The 17,874-nt window shown below is 47.9% G+C and overlaps 3 protein-coding genes and 3 pseudogenes across 6 annotated transcripts; 3 read left to right on the forward strand and 3 right to left on the reverse strand.

Annotated features, from left to right (window-relative positions):
• Positions 1-1,364: 1,364 nt before the first annotated feature.
• LOC306642226 (histone H3.2-like) lies at positions 1,365-2,151 on the reverse strand. Its single transcript, XM_079107836.1, has 2 exons — positions 2,102-2,151; positions 1,365-1,968 (listed from the first exon to the last, which is right to left on the reverse strand). Exons 1-2 carry the CDS (start codon positions 2,134-2,136, stop codon positions 1,419-1,421), a joined length of 585 nt encoding a protein of 194 aa, XP_078963962.1. The 5' UTR covers positions 2,137-2,151; the 3' UTR covers positions 1,365-1,418.
• An 839-nt stretch (positions 2,152-2,990) lies between these two features.
• Positions 2,991-3,451, reverse strand: LOC306642303 (histone H2A type 2-C-like; annotated as a pseudogene). The gene has a single exon. The product of its transcript is annotated as a histone H2A type 2-C-like (transcript).
• Positions 3,452-3,670: 219 nt separating this feature from the next.
• Positions 3,671-4,918, forward strand: LOC306642353 (histone H2B type 2-E). Its single transcript, XM_079108041.1, has one exon. The coding sequence runs from the start codon at positions 3,763-3,765 to the stop codon at positions 4,141-4,143; it is 381 nt and encodes a 126-aa protein (XP_078964167.1). The 5' UTR covers positions 3,671-3,762; the 3' UTR covers positions 4,144-4,918.
• Positions 4,919-12,316: 7,398 nt separating this feature from the next.
• On the reverse strand, positions 12,317-13,527 carry LOC306642344 (histone H2B type 2-E). Its single transcript, XM_079108029.1, has one exon. The coding sequence runs from the start codon at positions 13,443-13,445 to the stop codon at positions 13,065-13,067; it is 381 nt and encodes a 126-aa protein (XP_078964155.1). The 5' UTR covers positions 13,446-13,527; the 3' UTR covers positions 12,317-13,064.
• Positions 13,528-13,755: 228 nt separating this feature from the next.
• LOC306642311 (histone H2A type 2-C-like) lies at positions 13,756-14,217 on the forward strand (annotated as a pseudogene). The gene has a single exon. The product of its transcript is annotated as a histone H2A type 2-C-like (transcript).
• An 839-nt stretch (positions 14,218-15,056) lies between these two features.
• LOC306642218 (histone H3.2-like) lies at positions 15,057-15,845 on the forward strand (annotated as a pseudogene). The gene is made up of 2 exons (XR_013766968.1): positions 15,057-15,106; positions 15,241-15,845. The product of XR_013766968.1 is annotated as a histone H3.2-like (transcript).
• The last annotated feature ends 2,029 nt before the right edge of the window (positions 15,846-17,874 follow it).

The following is a 17,874-nucleotide window of genomic DNA, read 5'->3' on the forward strand; positions in this document are numbered from 1 at the left end:
ATATATTATACGTCTTACATATATATTATATATATATATATAATACACACACACACATATATATGCACATATATATATACCCCCACATTCTTCCAGGTGCAATAAGGGAGGAAGATTAAGAAGAGCTGTCATTTCTTTAAATGACAAAAAGAAACTGATTTGGCCTAGGTGGATGGATTTAAGACTAGTGGACTTTGAAACCTTTCTTACTTTTAAAATTATTTTTAAAACATGGATAATTTAAATTAAAATTTTAAATACCAAAACAAAACAGTGTCATATAAGACCACAAGCCTGTGTAGAGTGGACTCTGCAACCCCATACAGATACCCAACCCAGGCTGTGGATTCCCACTTCTCAAATCATCCCTTAGACTGAAAAAAGCCATCCCTAAGACTGAAGGAGGCTTTTCCTAAGGCAGAGAAATACATTCAGCTACCTAAGGACCCTGTTCTGCCCGTTTTCTCTCTCGCAAAAACTTGAGCTTGGGGCTACTTTTCTGCACTTAACTGGGGGAAAAAAAATCTCTTAAAACCTTGAAATTATGTCATCAAATATCTCTGCAGGAAAAATGTAACGGAAATACTGAGTTCAGGAGGAGAATCTAGGCACATCTCAGCTTTCAGAGAACGAAGATAGCTCAGTGGACCTGGGTAGGAAATATTCCAGTTAAAAGGCAGGCTTGAGTTAGGTCACATTCCTTGCCAAGCTGATATTGGCTTAGAAGTGGGTGAAGGTACGGTAAACCTGCCAGGGTCTCAAGCAACCCGTAGCTCTCTCATCAGGACCGCCAACTCACTCAGGCAGAAGGCGGGTGAGACCATGCGGGCTATTTCCGGGAGAGGACCGGCGGTCCAGGACTGCGCCCGCTGAGGCCACTTCCGGCTGAGGGGCCGAGAGGTCGCCGGCTAGGGCCAGTAGAGAGCGGCGCTTCCCTCGCAGGCCAGCCCAACCCCGCCCAGCGGCGGAAGGCTGCGGACCGCGAATTCCGAGCATCCCCTAGTGACTCAATCGCGGGATAAGGTCGTCCGGGACCCGGCCCGCGGCCCTGGGCAACTTGCCATTCCGGGTGGCTACCGATAGCGTAGAGGGTTCCCGGGGAGGGGCGAGTCGCGTAAAACGGACAGGGCAGGGCTGCGGCTGTGGCTGCGACAGGGCGGTGGGGAGCCGCACCAAGAGCTGAACCGCGTGTCCCCGATGACCAGGCGAGCGGCAAGCCCGCTGGACTCTCCGCCTGCTCTGCGACCTTCTTTGCAAAGCTAAAGTAACGCCCCCCCACTCCCCTCGCGCGGGAATACCAGACCGCCCCCCCGGAGAGGGCGGAGGGCAAGCGGTGCGGCTCCTTCCGAGCGCTGCTGTGGGTGGCTCTGAAAAGAGCCTTTGGATGCGATGGAACCCGGAGCCTAGCCAGCGCGTACTTAAGCCCGCTCCCCGCGGATGCGGCGGGCCAGCTGGATGTCCTTGGGCATGATGGTCACGCGCTTGGCGTGGATGGCACAAAGGTTGGTGTCCTCGAACAAGCCCACCAGGTAGGCCTCGCTCGCCTCCTGCAGCGCCATTACCGCCGAGCTCTGGAAACGCAGGTCTGTCTTGAAGTCCTGCGCGATCTCGCGCACCAACCGCTGGAACGGCAGCTTGCGGATCAGCAGCTCAGTGGACTTCTGGTAGCGACGGATCTCGCGCAGGGCCACGGTGCCCGGCCGGTAGCGGTGCGGCTTTTTGACGCCGCCGGTGGCCGGTGCGCTCTTGCGGGCCGCCTTGGTGGCCAGCTGCTTCCGCGGGGCCTTGCCACCGGTCGATTTGCGGGCAGTCTGCTTCGTCCGGGCCATAGCGAAAAGGCACAAATTCTCCGGCGCAGCGGCAGGCACAGTAACCTGGTGCCCGCCGGACTCGGCAGTCTTTATAGGCACAGTCTTTTCCCGATTGGGCGGAAGAAAATTGAAAAGTCCCGCGCTGGCTGTCCGTTGGCTGTGACGTCATCCGCACCAGCTTCACTGATTGGCTTGGGCAGAATCCTGCCTACCACGCACCCCCCCCCACCCCCTCCACCCTCCTCCACGGCCTCACTTTCTCCCTTCCACTTTGCCCGCGGTTTTCCTACCTTGTTTTCTTTCTATCGTTCTCTCTGGGTGACATTCATCTTCGGTCTCTGCTTAGTCAGATGGCTCCTGCACTCTTTGGTCGTTCAGTCCCTTGGAACAGGTTACCGCAACGTCCTCTTCCTTAGGCTATGTGGCTGCCGAGTGGAGCCTCAACTTTTATTTGACCCCCGCCACCCCCCGCCCCAACGCCTTGTCCCGCCTCCACCCTGCTCCCGGGTGGCTTCGTGACGGATCACTCGTCCGCGAGTTCGCGCTTCTCGGGTGGGAGAGTTGTCTGCCCCAGGGGCGCAGGATTCCGCCTCTGGAAGCCTAGGCGGGTACCCGTAGCTCTGTCGCTACTTAAAAAACAAGCAACAACAAACGAAGCCAGCTCAGTGAGGCCAAGATGACCCAGGCCCGCCACGCTTCCCCACAGCAGACAGGACCTGGGCTGGTGACTACGTCCCCCTAGGAACTACTGGTCCTCCTTCAGGGGTCCCGCAAAAGCCTGCGAGAATGTGTTGTGTGGCGTGGGGGGCGGTGTCACTGGGAACTGACGCTCGGCAGAGGGCCGTGGCGTTAGCGTTATTGATCATAGAGTTGCCCGTAGCGCGCGGTGTTTGGTGCCTGTCGTGCTAGGTCCCAAGACTCGGCCCACCGGGCAAGGGCGGGTAGAGATGATACGGCTCCAGTCTCGAGGAGAGGAACGGTTGGGGAGTAGTGTGCACCTGCCTCTTTACCGCGCCCACCTCCCGTCCTCTCCGGACTCCCCGCTTACTACGCTACGGGGTGGGGGTGCGGGGTCGGTTACTGTAACAACTCTTTTTACTTGAAAGTGTGGGTGGCTCTGAAAAGAGCCTTTGATTTCACAGGCACCCCCTTCGGGGCGCGAGGGCTGGGGTGGGCGGCTACCGGACGCCGGCCTCACTTCACTTTCCCTTTGCCTTGTGGTGACTCTCCGTCTTCTTCGGGAGCAACACGGCCTGAATATTGGGTAGGACGCCGCCCTGGGCGATGGTGACTTTACCCAACAGCTTGTTCAACTCCTCGTCGTTGCGGATGGCCAGCTGGAGGTGACGGGGGATGATGCGAGTCTTCTTGTTGTCGCGGGCCGCGTTGCCAGCCAGCTCCAGTATTTCCGCGGTGAGGTACTCGAGCACCGCCGCCATGTAGACTGGCGCGCCGGCCCCCACCCGCTCGGCGTAGTTGCCCTTGCGCAGCAGACGGTGCACCCGCCCCACCGGGAACTGGAGACCGGCGCGGGAGGAGCGCGACTTGGCCTTAGCGCGGGCCTTGCCTCCCTGCTTGCCACGACCGGACATGACAGCGACAGTCAACGCGACCAGCTCCCGCCTGACCACCTGGAAAGTCTCCGCAACCGGCGCCGCTTCTCCCTTTTATAGGCAGAACGGCGATTGTCCACCGAGCGCTCTCATTGGCCAAAGCATAGTTTTGTCCCGATGACCAATAGCGTAGCTCAGTCAGAATCCACTCATTTACATAATCTCGTCCCCCTCGCACTGCCGCCGCTGCGAGCCGGCGAATCACAGCGTGGCGCGATCGCGACCTTAATTTGCGTACAGCCTCTATAAGTACCAGGCCGTTTCCGGTGCGCCCCTGCGCTTCTGTGGTGCTTTTGCCTTCCAGGTCCTCTTGCTGCTTGCGCTTCTTGCTTCTCGCCATGCCGGAGCCGGCCAAGTCCGCTCCGGCTCCCAAGAAAGGCTCCAAGAAAGCCGTCACCAAGGCCCAGAAGAAGGATGGCAAGAAGCGCAAGCGCAGTCGCAAGGAGAGCTACTCCATCTACGTGTACAAGGTGCTGAAGCAGGTCCACCCCGACACCGGCATCTCCTCCAAGGCCATGGGCATCATGAACTCGTTCGTCAACGACATCTTTGAGCGCATCGCGGGCGAAGCATCTCGCCTGGCGCATTACAACAAGCGCTCCACCATCACTTCTCGGGAGATCCAGACGGCAGTGCGCCTGCTGCTGCCGGGCGAGCTGGCCAAACACGCAGTGTCCGAGGGTACCAAGGCCGTCACCAAGTACACCAGTTCCAAGTGAGTCCCCTCTTGGGACGCGCTTGCTTCTAAAGGCTCTTTTCAGAGCCACCTCATCTTCTCAGTGAAAGAAGCTGTTATTTGGCTGATGTCTCGTAGATTTTTACAACAGCTCTTACCCAGACTATCATTCCAGTTCCCTTGTCCTTACCTATTTCTGCCTCAGAAAGAAGGACCCAGTGGGACCAAAGTTTTAGTTTACACATGGTTTACACACAGATGAGCCTCTTCCAGAGTGAAACAGTTTTTGATGCTTACTGATAAGACGGATTTTAGTATACTCAAGGAATGGAGGCGGGAGTGTTAAGCAGTGCTTTTAAGTTGCTGAGACGGGATTTGAATTTGTGATTATCCTGCCTCAGCCTCCTAAGCCCCTGGGATTACAGGTGTGTGCCCTCGGTACCTTGGTTGTGATTGGAGCTAATTGTAAACATCCCCCTTGTCTAAGTTTGGTATTTTGGGTAAATAGAATCAATAGGAGTTTATTGCTCATAAGCAAGACGTAAAACACAGGATAACACAAGGTTTCTGTTAAGGATAGTGGAATTTTTCTAAGATGTTGATATATATATATATACAATTTCCCCATCGTAATGGTTTGGCATTTTACAATCATCGAATAAGGATAAAAAAGGAAGAGGAAGGATTTCAGGAACCTGGGGCCTGATGATAGTCATTTCCATAACACTTCCATAGTTAAAACTAAATCTTAAAAGCACTTGTGCCTTTCTGAAATCATTCTGTTCATCTACCAAAAATAGGAGTGGCACTCAAAATTAAATGTTAAAAAAAGGGAGGCCCACTTGCCTGCACGTGGTGGAGCATGCATGTAATTTCAGTGAGTTTGCAGATTGAGGAAAGCAAAGGATTTGCAAATTTGAGGCCAGCCTCAACAGTTTAGCAGGAACATGGCTCAAACTAAAAACGAACTGGGAATGGGAATGTAGCCCAGTGGTAGAGCATCTTGGGTTTAATCATCTGGGGGGGGGGGAGATGCCCTTTTCATATTTGAGACTCGCTACCTTGTTTCCTAAAACATTTCAAAGGCTCTTGATCCCTGAATCTTTTGAGATGCACAATATACATTATATATTCTTTAAACCCCACATAGTTCCATTGAACTCAAGTCACTTGTGGCAAGAAAGATGAACAACCTAAAGGAGCATATGAGGTGATTCATATGTTTGATAACTAATATATTTGGTTATATAGTTGCCAAATTCCTTGGTAAGAAGTTAACACTTCTCAGTCACCACCCTAGATCCTTTCCCCAGAAATGTTTCTTACATTAAATACAAAATTAACTTCATTTAATATCTTAATTCAGAGTACCAAATATAGCATGTCTTTTTTTTTTTTTTACTTTAAATACATTTTAAAAAGCAGCCACATAAGAACAGAAGATGAAGTTCTAAAATAAAGGCATAAAACTTCCTAGAAAAATTTGTTAGCATAATGCAGCAGTGGCCTAGATTCATCCTCTTGCTTTTGCTCATTTTTAATTTTTTTGTACCTACATAAAATCTCAAATGTTAACTATCTTCAAGCATGATACACTTCCTTTCTCTGCCCCACTTAACTAAAAACAGATAACTTATTTCCTAGTTATTGTGCAAAATCCACCTACCTTCATTAAAACAAAACAAACAAACAAAAATCCCAACACTTAGTCCTCAGGAAATATTTCCTGCTTTTGCTGGTGTCTTTTTTCCCCTCAAAGCTAGGGACTGAACCCACAACCTCCAGCATGCTGCACATACTGTACCACTGAACTATACCCCCAGTCCTAGATTGTGCCTTATGTGGCTATCCTGAGTGATGAGACAGATTGCTGAAACCTGAAATTTTTGGTGAAAGCATGGACATGGAAGTGAGGAGGAAAGGCAATAGGACAGTCTGAGCTCTCAGAGTAGGAAATATATTCATTTTAAGAGGAACTCACAGGATTTGGGGTTAAAAATCTAATATATTAAAGAGTGGTCAACTTTTAGTTCTGGGGACACAGAATATGGGTAAGATAACAAAAAAGAGTTAATCTTGAAAGGTAGAGAGGGACTTAATGTAATTACATTACCCATCTAAACACTATAGTTTCCTGTTCTCACCAAAATTCATAGAGTTGTAAAAGCAAAACTAGCATTTGGTTCACACTCTGTTAAGAATATTTGTGCACATTATTTTCCACAAGGGAGAAGAGAAAAAAAAAAAACAACACTTTGCACATTGACATAAAACAGGAATACAGCAGCAAGCAGAGTAGAAAAATGTTACTCTCCATAGAACTACATTCTAGTTGATGGACAAATGAAAATAAGCAAAGAAATATATAATAATCAAGGGGTGATATGTACTTTGACATTAAAGAGAATTTGAAGTGTAATGGATGTTATAGACCTGGGACCTTCTGAGAAACTGAGGAAGTGTGACTCGTGGGATCAAGTCAGAAAGATTACAGACCTGTCACTCAAAGTAACAGGAATGAGTTTGTTGAAGAGATAGGAAAAGGGAAAGGAGACAATCTCAAGGGAGAGAATGGAGCGTCTCAGAGAGGAGAGGGACAACATGCCTCTCCTGCACTCCTGTTTTATTGGAAATCCCAGAGAATATTCCAGAGAATTCCACCCAAGTCCACTTCTTGACTTTTGACTGACAGCAGGGTGACATCAGACTTTCAAGAATCCACTGCCATGGCAATTCTAGGTCACCTTGGCCCATGCTGACTGGTTCTAATTGGATGCTAACCCATAAATTCTTACAGATTTTATGTTTAGGAGGAACTATCCATATGTCCCAGAGTTTCAGCACCTGGTCACAAAAGTCTCCCCTTCAGGGTAACTTTGATTCCTATTATCAATATTATTTAGGGCTTGCATTCTCCTACAGTGAACAGGTAGTTTGTTGATGAATGTGACATATCCTGTTCACTTAGCCAGGCAGGGTTGCAGGTAAACTGCTTCTTAGAAAAGCATGTGGGGATCAGCACAGTGGGCCCATTTTATGGAATTATTCTCTTAACCTTGTGTTCCCACTATCCTCATCTGTCTGTTCCCTAACATGGGACTGGCAAGTCTGATCAGTTAGTATCATAGAAGAGACCCAAAAGTAAAGTAAGGGAGTGGACTATAGAATATTTTGGGAAAAAGTTTTCTAAGAACAGCAAACAGCAAGTACAAAGGCCATAAGAAAGGCATAAGTTTGGATTCAAAAACAAGCAAGGTAAGCAACATGGCTGAAGCACAGTGAGCAAAAATTGTGGGAAATGACATCAAAGAGATAGGTGAGGGCCAGATTAATACAGGCCATTGACAAGTCTCATAGGCCATTGCAAAGTTTTTGTCTTTTACTTTCAATGAGATGGACTGCTTTTGGACTGGAATCATGACATGAGTTATGTTTCTAAAACTCTCTGGATGCTCTTTTTAAAAACAGACCACAGAAAGCAAACATAGAGGCATGGAGAACTTAACAGTAATATTTCAAAAGAAAGAAGTACTCATGATATACTTCGTTTATTTTATATTGATACATGATAATTATATACAACAATGGGAATCATGCCATATTTTTACGTGCACGTAGCATAATTTGATCAATTTCATTCCTCTCTGTACCTTTCCTTTCCTTCCCTTCCTTACTCCCTCTGGTCTTCTTACTCTACTGTACTAATGCCCTTCTATTTGAATTATTATTTAATTAGTGCATTATATGTAAAAGTTGTATTCATTATGATATATTTGTACATGGACATAGCATAATTTGGTAGATTTTGTTCCCCAGTACTTTCCCTTATCCTTGCCTTCTCCCTCCCTATTGATCTACTCTATTGGTCTCCCTTTGTTTTAGTTAGCTTCTTATTGCTGTGACAAGACCTGACAAGAAAAATGTGGTGGTGGGAGTTTATTTTGGTTTACTGTTTCAGAGATTCAATCCATGGTCAGCTGACTCCATAGACCTTGGCCACATGATAAGGCACATAATCATGGCAGAAAGGTGTGGCTGAGGAAAGCAGCCAAGGACATGGCAAGGATGAAACAGAGCTCCATTCACCAGGGACAAAATATAAACTCTGAAAGCATTCCCCTAGTGATCTACTTCCTCCAGTTATACCCTACCTGCCTATAGTTACCTGCCCAGTTAATCTGTATCAGTGGATTAAGCCACTGATTAGTTTATAGTTCTCATAATCATTTCACCTCTGAAAATTCTTGCATTTTCTCACATGAGATTTTGGGGGACACTTCATATCTAAGCCATTTTCAGTTTCAGTTTTATTTTCATGAGATCCCCTATTTTTTCTCCTCTCTCTGTAGCTTCCACATGTGAGAGAATACATTTGACCCTGACTTTCTCAGTGGCTTATTTCACTTTAGCATGATGTTCTCCATTTACCAGCAATGACAAAATTTCATTCTTTCAAGACATATTTTAAATTAAATTGATTAACTGAGTATAGGTTATGACAAAAAGCAAGGAATCAAGGATTTATTGCAGGTTTTGGGACCAAGTGTTTGGAAAGAGTTTCTGTTTACTTGATATGAGTACAAAACAGGTTTGGAGAGAAAAAAACAAGAGTACTATTTTGAAATAAATTTTTAGACTCCTGCTAGGACTCCAAGTGGAAATATCAAATATCTTATGGGTATATACACACACAAACCCTGAACCATTTGAAAATAACCTGCAAATTGCTGGCACTTCTTCTAAATACTGTGGCATGTCTTTCTTAAAAGGGACATTCTCGTACATTATCATCCATACCCTACATTATCATCCACATTATCATCATTACACCCAACAAATTTAGTATTGATTCAATAATATTAACCAATATACAATTCATATGTGAATTTCTTCACTTGTTTATTTTTCAGTGCTGGGGATCAAACCCAGGGTCTCATACAATTCAAGCGAGCCCTCTACCACTAAGTTATAACCTCAGCATATTTTTTTCTTTTCTTCTTTTGCAGTGTTAGGGATTGAACTCAAGGCCTCATGCATGGTAGGCAAATGCTCTGCCACTGAGCTACATCCCCACATAGCCTTTCCAATTGGGAAGGAGAGAGACAAAAGAAAAATGAAATAAAACCTATATAGCTGTTATATTAGTTTCCTGAGATGACTGTAACAAGTTACTGCAAAGTTGGTGGCTTAAAACAATACACATTCATTTTTCTTAGAGTTCTAGAAGTCACTAGGTAGAAATCAAGGCTGTGCTCCCTCCAGAGACTATACATAAAGGAGACCCTATTCCATGCCTTTTGCATCTTATAGAGGGATATTTCTTGGCTTGTGCTATCTTCAATTCAGGATCATAGCATCTTCAGATCTCTCTCAGCTTCCAACACTTCCTTCCTCCCTTGACCTTCATGTCCCTTATAAGGAATCTGCTGATTACATTTGGGGCCTACCCAGAGAATCCAGAATAATCTCTCAGTCTTAGAGTCATATCTATAAAATTCCTTTGGTCCTGTAAGATAATATTCATAGGTTCTAAGGATCGGTATGGACATATTTGAGGGCTATACTGATCCTACCATAGCTTCAACTACTATTATGGGTTGAACTGTGTCCCCGCAAAAGATATGCTGAGTCTAACCCACAGTGTTTTAGAATGTTGCCTTATTTGTAAATAGGGTCTTGGCAGATGTAATCAAGTTATAATGAGGTTATTGGGGTGAGACCAAATCCATTTTGACTGGTATCCTTATCAGAAGATATTGAGACACACAGGAAGAAGGTTGAGGTAGAGAATGGAGTTATGCTGCCACAAATCAAGGAAAACCTGGGACTACCAGACACTGAAAGACAAGGAAAGATCCTCTCCTAATGGCTTTGGAGGGAGCAGGGTCCTGCCAACAGCTTGATTTTGGACTTCTAGCCTCCAGAACTATGAGAGAACAAATTTCTGTCACTTTAGGCCATCTAGTTTGTAGTACTTCGTTATGGCAGACATAGGCACTTATTATAAGTGCTATTATTTTTTGTAGAATTTAAAAATTTTAAATTTCAGATTTATTTTTAAAATAAATTCCATGATGATAATATTAATCTTTGGTCAAATAGTGATTCTGAACACTTGGATGCTTGATCCAAATGTTTACTTATAGTACGTGTTTTTCCTCATCTCCCCTATTTGATATCTATGAGACCTGTCAACATAAATGTCCTAGCATCATTTTTAAATATAATATAAAATTTTTAAATATAATATAATATAATATAAATTATTTTTAAATATAATATAATATAAAAATATTCTGGGAAATTGTTATTATTCCTAAAATATTTCAAGATTAAAATTAAGTAAGAGATTATCAAACAAGCTGGCTTAATTGGAAGTCTGAAGTTATAGCAGGGCTCTAGGGTTGGCTGAGCTCTCTGAGTGACTCAGTTCTCTGATTCCCCCACATTGCGCCCTCCAGTGCATATTGTCTGTAATCATTCTTGCCTTCAAACCCTTATATTCTGCTGCCTCTTGAAAGCAAAACTTCTTCCCAAAAGATAACAGCATTTTTCACTTTCCTAGAGTTATTCACCTGTTAGTTAATTTCTAAATGTTAAATACTAGTTAGATGGGTGAATAATTGCAGTGGGAAAGAGGACTGGACATGTAAATCAATTAGGCCAACCCAAACAACTGTGGGTAAAAATCTGCTTTCTGGGAAACACACATGACAGTATTATCACAGAAACAATTAGAAAACTAAATGTTGCACGAAAGTGAATAACTGTTATGGTTTGGATATTAGGTATTCCCCCCAAAGATCCTGTTAATGCACAGGTAAAACAATAGGATCATGAGAGAGCTATAACCTAATCAGTCCATCCTAGTTTGAATGGACTGACTGGGTGGCAACTGTACACAGGTAGGACATGGCTGGGAGGAGGTGGGTCACTGGGGTCCTGCCCTGGAAGGGTGCATCTTTCCAATGGCTCCTTCCCCCTATGTGCTCTTTCTCTGTGTTTCCTGATCCTACCATGAGTTGAGCAATTTTTTTCTGTGGGGCCCTTCCCCCATGATCTGCTGCCTCACCTTGGGCCCACAGCAATGGAGTTGGCCACTGCCCCAAATAAACTTTTCCTCCTCTAAGTTGTTCTTATTGGGTGTTTTGGTCACAGTGACTGTTTTAGCTAATTAAAACAAATAACATACCTTACAGGCCTATCATCTCCTGAATTACAGTACATGACAAATAGATAAGAAGAAATAAGATCTAGAAGAATGCATGAAGGTGATACTCATTCCTTCCACTGTGTTCAGAGGCAATTACTTTATTTTTGCTGAGTCCTAGATGCACCTCTCAGTGTCCCAAATGTGCAACTCCTGAATAACACGCAGCTTCTCAAATCTAAATCAGAATTCTGGATTTCCCTTCTGTGCTCCAACCCATACCACCTCCCAGTATTCCATCCTAATAGCACCATTACGTAGCCAGTTTTTCAAGCGAAATCCAAGGAATTTCACTCTTTATTCTCCCAAGCAAAACCTATTTTACCTATAAAATAAAATCTTAAAAATTTTTTTTCAGTTGTTGATGACATAATTTTTTAGTTTTTTTTTTTTTAAGTTATTTATATGTGGTGCTGAGAATTGAACCCAGTGCTTCACACACACCAGGCAAGAGCTCTACCACTGAGCTACATCCCCAATCTCTAAAATAAAGTCTTAATTCCAACATTTCTCTTTCCATTATTACCACTGTACTCCAACACTCTAGTCTACTTAGTGGTTCTCAGTTTGACATGAATCAGGATCATTAAGAGAGCTTGTTATTAAAAAAACACTAAGACCAGCCTATAATCCCAGCAACTCAGGAGGTTAAGGCAGGATGATCACAAGTTCAAGACCAGCCTCAGTAATTTGGTGAGTAACTTAGTGAGAACCTGGCTCAAAATTAAAAAGTAAAAAGGGATGGGTACATGGCTCAGTGGTTAAGCACCCCTGGGTTTAATTCCTTGTACCACCCCCCCCCAAAAAAAAAAAAACCCAAAAACCTATTGAGATCAGAGAATGTTCACGTTTAATAATGCTGATGCTGCTCATCAGGAAACCAGACTTTTAAGAATCACAGCTCTAATCCCAAACACATCAACAAGTTCCTAACTTGCTTCCTTCTTCTACTATGATCAACCAATAATCTCCAAAGTAACCTTTTTTTTTTTTTTTTTTTTTTTTTTTTAAGGCTAAGTTGTTATTTCATTCCCGGCCTAAAGTAGTCCAAGGGTTCTCGAAGCACTGGAATAAACTGTCAAACCAACCAACCTCCTTTGCACAATATTTGACCTTTCTCTTCAAGTGTTCCAAACTCTCAATTGTGAAATCTAGCATATTTTGTTGCCATTGCATAGAATTAACCTTTCTCTCCAAAAACTTTTCAAAGTGGCAGTTGGGGAAAACACTATCATCATAGATGTAACTGTATGAGATAGGTTTTACAGGATATCAAGAGAGAAAGATGTCACTAACTTTACCAGTTACTTCCTAGTTGTCAAAATCAAGCTTTCATCTTCCTCACTAGGGAACCTCCTCCTAAATGCAGTTAAGTTTGTGCTTGTCAACAAAACACATACTCAAAGAATCTTACTATACATAAGAAATTGAAATTATTTTTGTGGTACACACCTCAGAAGCATACGGCGTAGGCAGGCTTGTCGAAGAGCATTTCACTAGGTTGGCACAATTTAAGAGACAAGGTCAAGGAAAGAAACGTTTCAAGACCATATTCCACAATAACTTTCCAAACTGATTGAAAAAACCCACTCTGAAATTCCTCCACAACTAACCAACTATTTCACGGAGGAATAACGGTAAAATTTCCTTTTTGTCACAAGGCAAAAAACGATATTTAGGGCAGCTTCTTTCACAGAGAAGATGAGGTGGCTCTGAAAAGAGCCTTTAGAAGCAAGCGCGTCCCAAGAGGGGACTCACTTGGAACTGGTGTACTTGGTGACGGCCTTGGTACCCTCGGACACTGCGTGTTTGGCCAGCTCGCCCGGCAGCAGCAGGCGCACTGCCGTCTGGATCTCCCGAGAAGTGATGGTGGAGCGCTTGTTGTAATGCGCCAGGCGAGATGCTTCGCCCGCGATGCGCTCAAAGATGTCGTTGACGAACGAGTTCATGATGCCCATGGCCTTGGAGGAGATGCCGGTGTCGGGGTGGACCTGCTTCAGCACCTTGTACACGTAGATGGAGTAGCTCTCCTTGCGACTGCGCTTGCGCTTCTTGCCATCCTTCTTCTGGGCCTTGGTGACGGCTTTCTTGGAGCCTTTCTTGGGAGCCGGAGCGGACTTGGCCGGCTCCGGCATGGCGAGAAGCAAGAAGCGCAAGCAGCAAGAGGACCTGGAAGGCAAAAGCACCACAGAAGCGCAGGGGCGCACCGGAAACGGCCTGGTACTTATAGAGGCTGTACGCAAATTAAGGTCGCGATCGCGCCACGCTGTGATTCGCCGGCTCGCAGCGGCGGCAGTGCGAGGGGGACGAGATTATGTAAATGAGTGGATTCTGACTGAGCTACGCTATTGGTCATCGGGACAAAACTATGCTTTGGCCAATGAGAGCGCTCGGTGGACAATCGCCGTTCTGCCTATAAAAGGGAGAAGCGGCGCCGGTTGCGGAGACTTTCCAGGTGGTCAGGCGGGAGCTGGTCGCGTTGACTGTCGCTGTCATGTCCGGTCGTGGCAAGCAGGGAGGCAAGGCCCGCGCTAAGGCCAAGTCGCGCTCCTCCCGCGCCGGTCTCCAGTTCCCGGTGGGGCGGGTGCACCGTCTGCTGCGCAAGGGCAACTACGCCGAGCGGGTGGGGGCCGGCGCGCCAGTCTACATGGCGGCGGTGCTCGAGTACCTCACCGCGGAAATACTGGAGCTGGCTGGCAACGCGGCCCGCGACAACAAGAAGACTCGCATCATCCCCCGTCACCTCCAGCTGGCCATCCGCAACGACGAGGAGTTGAACAAGCTGTTGGGTAAAGTCACCATCGCCCAGGGCGGCGTCCTACCCAATATTCAGGCCGTGTTGCTCCCGAAGAAGACGGAGAGTCACCACAAGGCAAAGGGAAAGTGAAGTGAGGCCGGCGTCCGGTAGCCGCCCACCCCAGCCCTCGCGCCCCGAAGGGGGTGCCTGTGAAATCAAAGGCTCTTTTCAGAGCCACCCACACTTTCAAGTAAAAAGAGTTGTTACAGTAACCGACCCCGCACCCCCACCCCGTAGCGTAGTAAGCGGGGAGTCCGGAGAGGACGGGAGGTGGGCGCGGTAAAGAGGCAGGTGCACACTACTCCCCAACCGTTCCTCTCCTCGAGACTGGAGCCGTATCATCTCTACCCGCCCTTGCCCGGTGGGCCGAGTCTTGGGACCTAGCACGACAGGCACCAAACACCGCGCGCTACGGGCAACTCTATGATCAATAACGCTAACGCCACGGCCCTCTGCCGAGCGTCAGTTCCCAGTGACACCGCCCCCCACGCCACACAACACATTCTCGCAGGCTTTTGCGGGACCCCTGAAGGAGGACCAGTAGTTCCTAGGGGGACGTAGTCACCAGCCCAGGTCCTGTCTGCTGTGGGGAAGCGTGGCGGGCCTGGGTCATCTTGGCCTCACTGAGCTGGCTTCGTTTGTTGTTGCTTGTTTTTTAAGTAGCGACAGAGCTACGGGTACCCGCCTAGGCTTCCAGAGGCGGAATCCTGCGCCCCTGGGGCAGACAACTCTCCCACCCGAGAAGCGCGAACTCGCGGACGAGTGATCCGTCACGAAGCCACCCGGGAGCAGGGTGGAGGCGGGACAAGGCGTTGGGGCGGGGGGTGGCGGGGGTCAAATAAAAGTTGAGGCTCCACTCGGCAGCCACATAGCCTAAGGAAGAGGACGTTGCGGTAACCTGTTCCAAGGGACTGAACGACCAAAGAGTGCAGGAGCCATCTGACTAAGCAGAGACCGAAGATGAATGTCACCCAGAGAGAACGATAGAAAGAAAACAAGGTAGGAAAACCGCGGGCAAAGTGGAAGGGAGAAAGTGAGGCCGTGGAGGAGGGTGGAGGGGGTGGGGGGGGGGTGCGTGGTAGGCAGGATTCTGCCCAAGCCAATCAGTGAAGCTGGTGCGGATGACGTCACAGCCAACGGACAGCCAGCGCGGGACTTTTCAATTTTCTTCCGCCCAATCGGGAAAAGACTGTGCCTATAAAGACTGCCGAGTCCGGCGGGCACCAGGTTACTGTGCCTGCCGCTGCGCCGGAGAATTTGTGCCTTTTCGCTATGGCCCGGACGAAGCAGACTGCCCGCAAATCGACCGGTGGCAAGGCCCCGCGGAAGCAGCTGGCCACCAAGGCGGCCCGCAAGAGCGCACCGGCCACCGGCGGCGTCAAAAAAGCCGCACCGCTACCGGCCGGGCACCGTGGCCCTGCGCGAGATCCGTCGCTACCAGAAGTCCACTGAGCTGCTGATCCGCAAGCTGCCGTTCCAGCGGTTGGTGCGCGAGATCGCGCAGGACTTCAAGACAGACCTGCGTTTCCAGAGCTCGGCGGTAATGGCGCTGCAGGAGGCGAGCGAGGCCTACCTGGTGGGCTTGTTCGAGGACACCAACCTTTGTGCCATCCACGCCAAGCGCGTGACCATCATGCCCAAGGACATCCAGCTGGCCCGCCGCATCCGCGGGGAGCGGGCTTAAGTACGCGCTGGCTAGGCTCCGGGTTCCATCGCATCCAAAGGCTCTTTTCAGAGCCACCCACAGCAGCGCTCGGAAGGAGCCGCACCGCTTGCCCTCCGCCCTCTCCGGGGGGGCGGTCTGGTATTCCCGCGCGAGGGGAGTGGGGGGGCGTTACTTTAGCTTTGCAAAGAAGGTCGCAGAGCAGGCGGAGAGTCCAGCGGGCTTGCCGCTCGCCTGGTCATCGGGGACACGCGGTTCAGCTCTTGGTGCGGCTCCCCACCGCCCTGTCGCAGCCACAGCCGCAGCCCTGCCCTGTCCGTTTTACGCGACTCGCCCCTCCCCGGGAACCCTCTACGCTATCGGTAGCCACCCGGAATGGCAAGTTGCCCAGGGCCGCGGGCCGGGTCCCGGACGACCTTATCCCGCGATTGAGTCACTAGGGGATGCTCGGAATTCGCGGTCCGCAGCCTTCCGCCGCTGGGCGGGGTTGGGCTGGCCTGCGAGGGAAGCGCCGCCCTCTACTGGCCCTAGCCGGCGACCTCTCGGCCCCTCAGCCGGAAGTGGCCTCAGCGGGCGCAGTCCTGGACCGCCGGTCCTCTCCCGGAAATAGCCCGCATGGTCTCACCCGCCTTCTGCCTGAGTGAGTTGGAGATACTAATGCTTCGCCTGTAGATGTTATTTGATAGGTTAGTTAGTGCTGTCTCTTAAACCTCTCATTATCTCCGCCACCCAAGTCGTATGTTAATTGTTCCTGGGCACACCTGAGGTATTTGAGTTGGGCGTGTTAACTCCTTGGAATTCTCAGCACTTTTTGCTGGGATCTCTGTACGGATTTTTTTCCATACATCAGTTGATCTGTCCCGTATCTTAATTTTCTTTGAGATTGCAATGTGGGTTCCGTGAGCCCCTCGAGCCAGGACCTTACGCCAGCCTGGCTCTGCCAAGCTGAGATCTGCTGCTTGCAGTGTGGGAAGCACGTGCAAAGCTGGTGTTAGCTGCCTCACGAATCAGCAGATCTATGAACTTCGATAAGGACCCTGTTGGCCTGCCCAAGTCACCTGCCTTGGAACTCCGCGCCTAATCGCTTGAGCTGGCCATTGCAGCCCGAGAGTTGCACCCACAGGAGCAAGGGGCTCTGGCCGTTCTCAGAAACCAGCAGCGGTGCAGTTTAAATCTGATTACAAATTAAATCTTTCTTAATTTGTAATCAGAACTTTATGCTGCAGTTTCACTCAGGAAAGGCCCCGGAAGAAAAGAGCATTGCCTTCTAGGAATCCTGCACTGGAGAAACAAGGAAATTCTTCCAAGGATGGTCTCCCACTTTCAGTTCATCTGATGCAATGTTGATTTGTTTTGGTACCAGGGATTGAACATGGGTGCTTAACCACTGAGCCACATCCCTTTTATTTTTTACTTTAGATACGGTCTCCTAAGTTGCTCAGGGCCTTCCTAATTGCTGAGGTTAGCCTTGAATTCACAAGGCTACCACTGCCTCAGCCTCTCGAGCCCCTGCAATCGCTCTGGCTGATAAAGTATGTTTTGATGTTGATATCACAGTCGTCAAAGAAGAAGGAATGGAGCTGACCAGATTTTGTGGAGTTGAGCGTCAGACATGACAACAAGCCATGGGTGGGATAGCGTCTCCCAGAACTGTTCTCACTGAGCACTTAGAACTGATCTAGCTCTCCAGGAGCAGGTGCAAAGGCTCTTAAAGCAGCACCACAGCCCTACCTGAAACACACACACACACACACACACACACACACACACACACACACACACACACACACACACACACACACACACACACACACCAATAAGGGAGATGGTAAGTCGCCTACAAAAGCGAGATGTTCAGGTTTTCCTAATATCTGATGACTTGAAATATTGTAGAGCATGTTGCTTCAAAGCTCAATATCCCAGCAACCAAAATTGCTGCCAAAAGACTGAATTCTACTTTAATGGTGAATACATAGAGGTTTTTTTGTTTTGTTTTGTTTTTTATTTTAATTTATTTTTATTGTAAACAAATGGGATACATATTGTTTCTGTTTGTACATGGAGTAACAGCATACCATTTGTGTAATCATACATTTACATAGGG

This window comes from Sciurus vulgaris, assembly GCF_902686455.1.
Source record: "Sciurus vulgaris genome assembly, chromosome: 1".
In the NCBI taxonomy this organism is placed as follows: domain Eukaryota; kingdom Metazoa; phylum Chordata; class Mammalia; order Rodentia; family Sciuridae; genus Sciurus; species Sciurus vulgaris.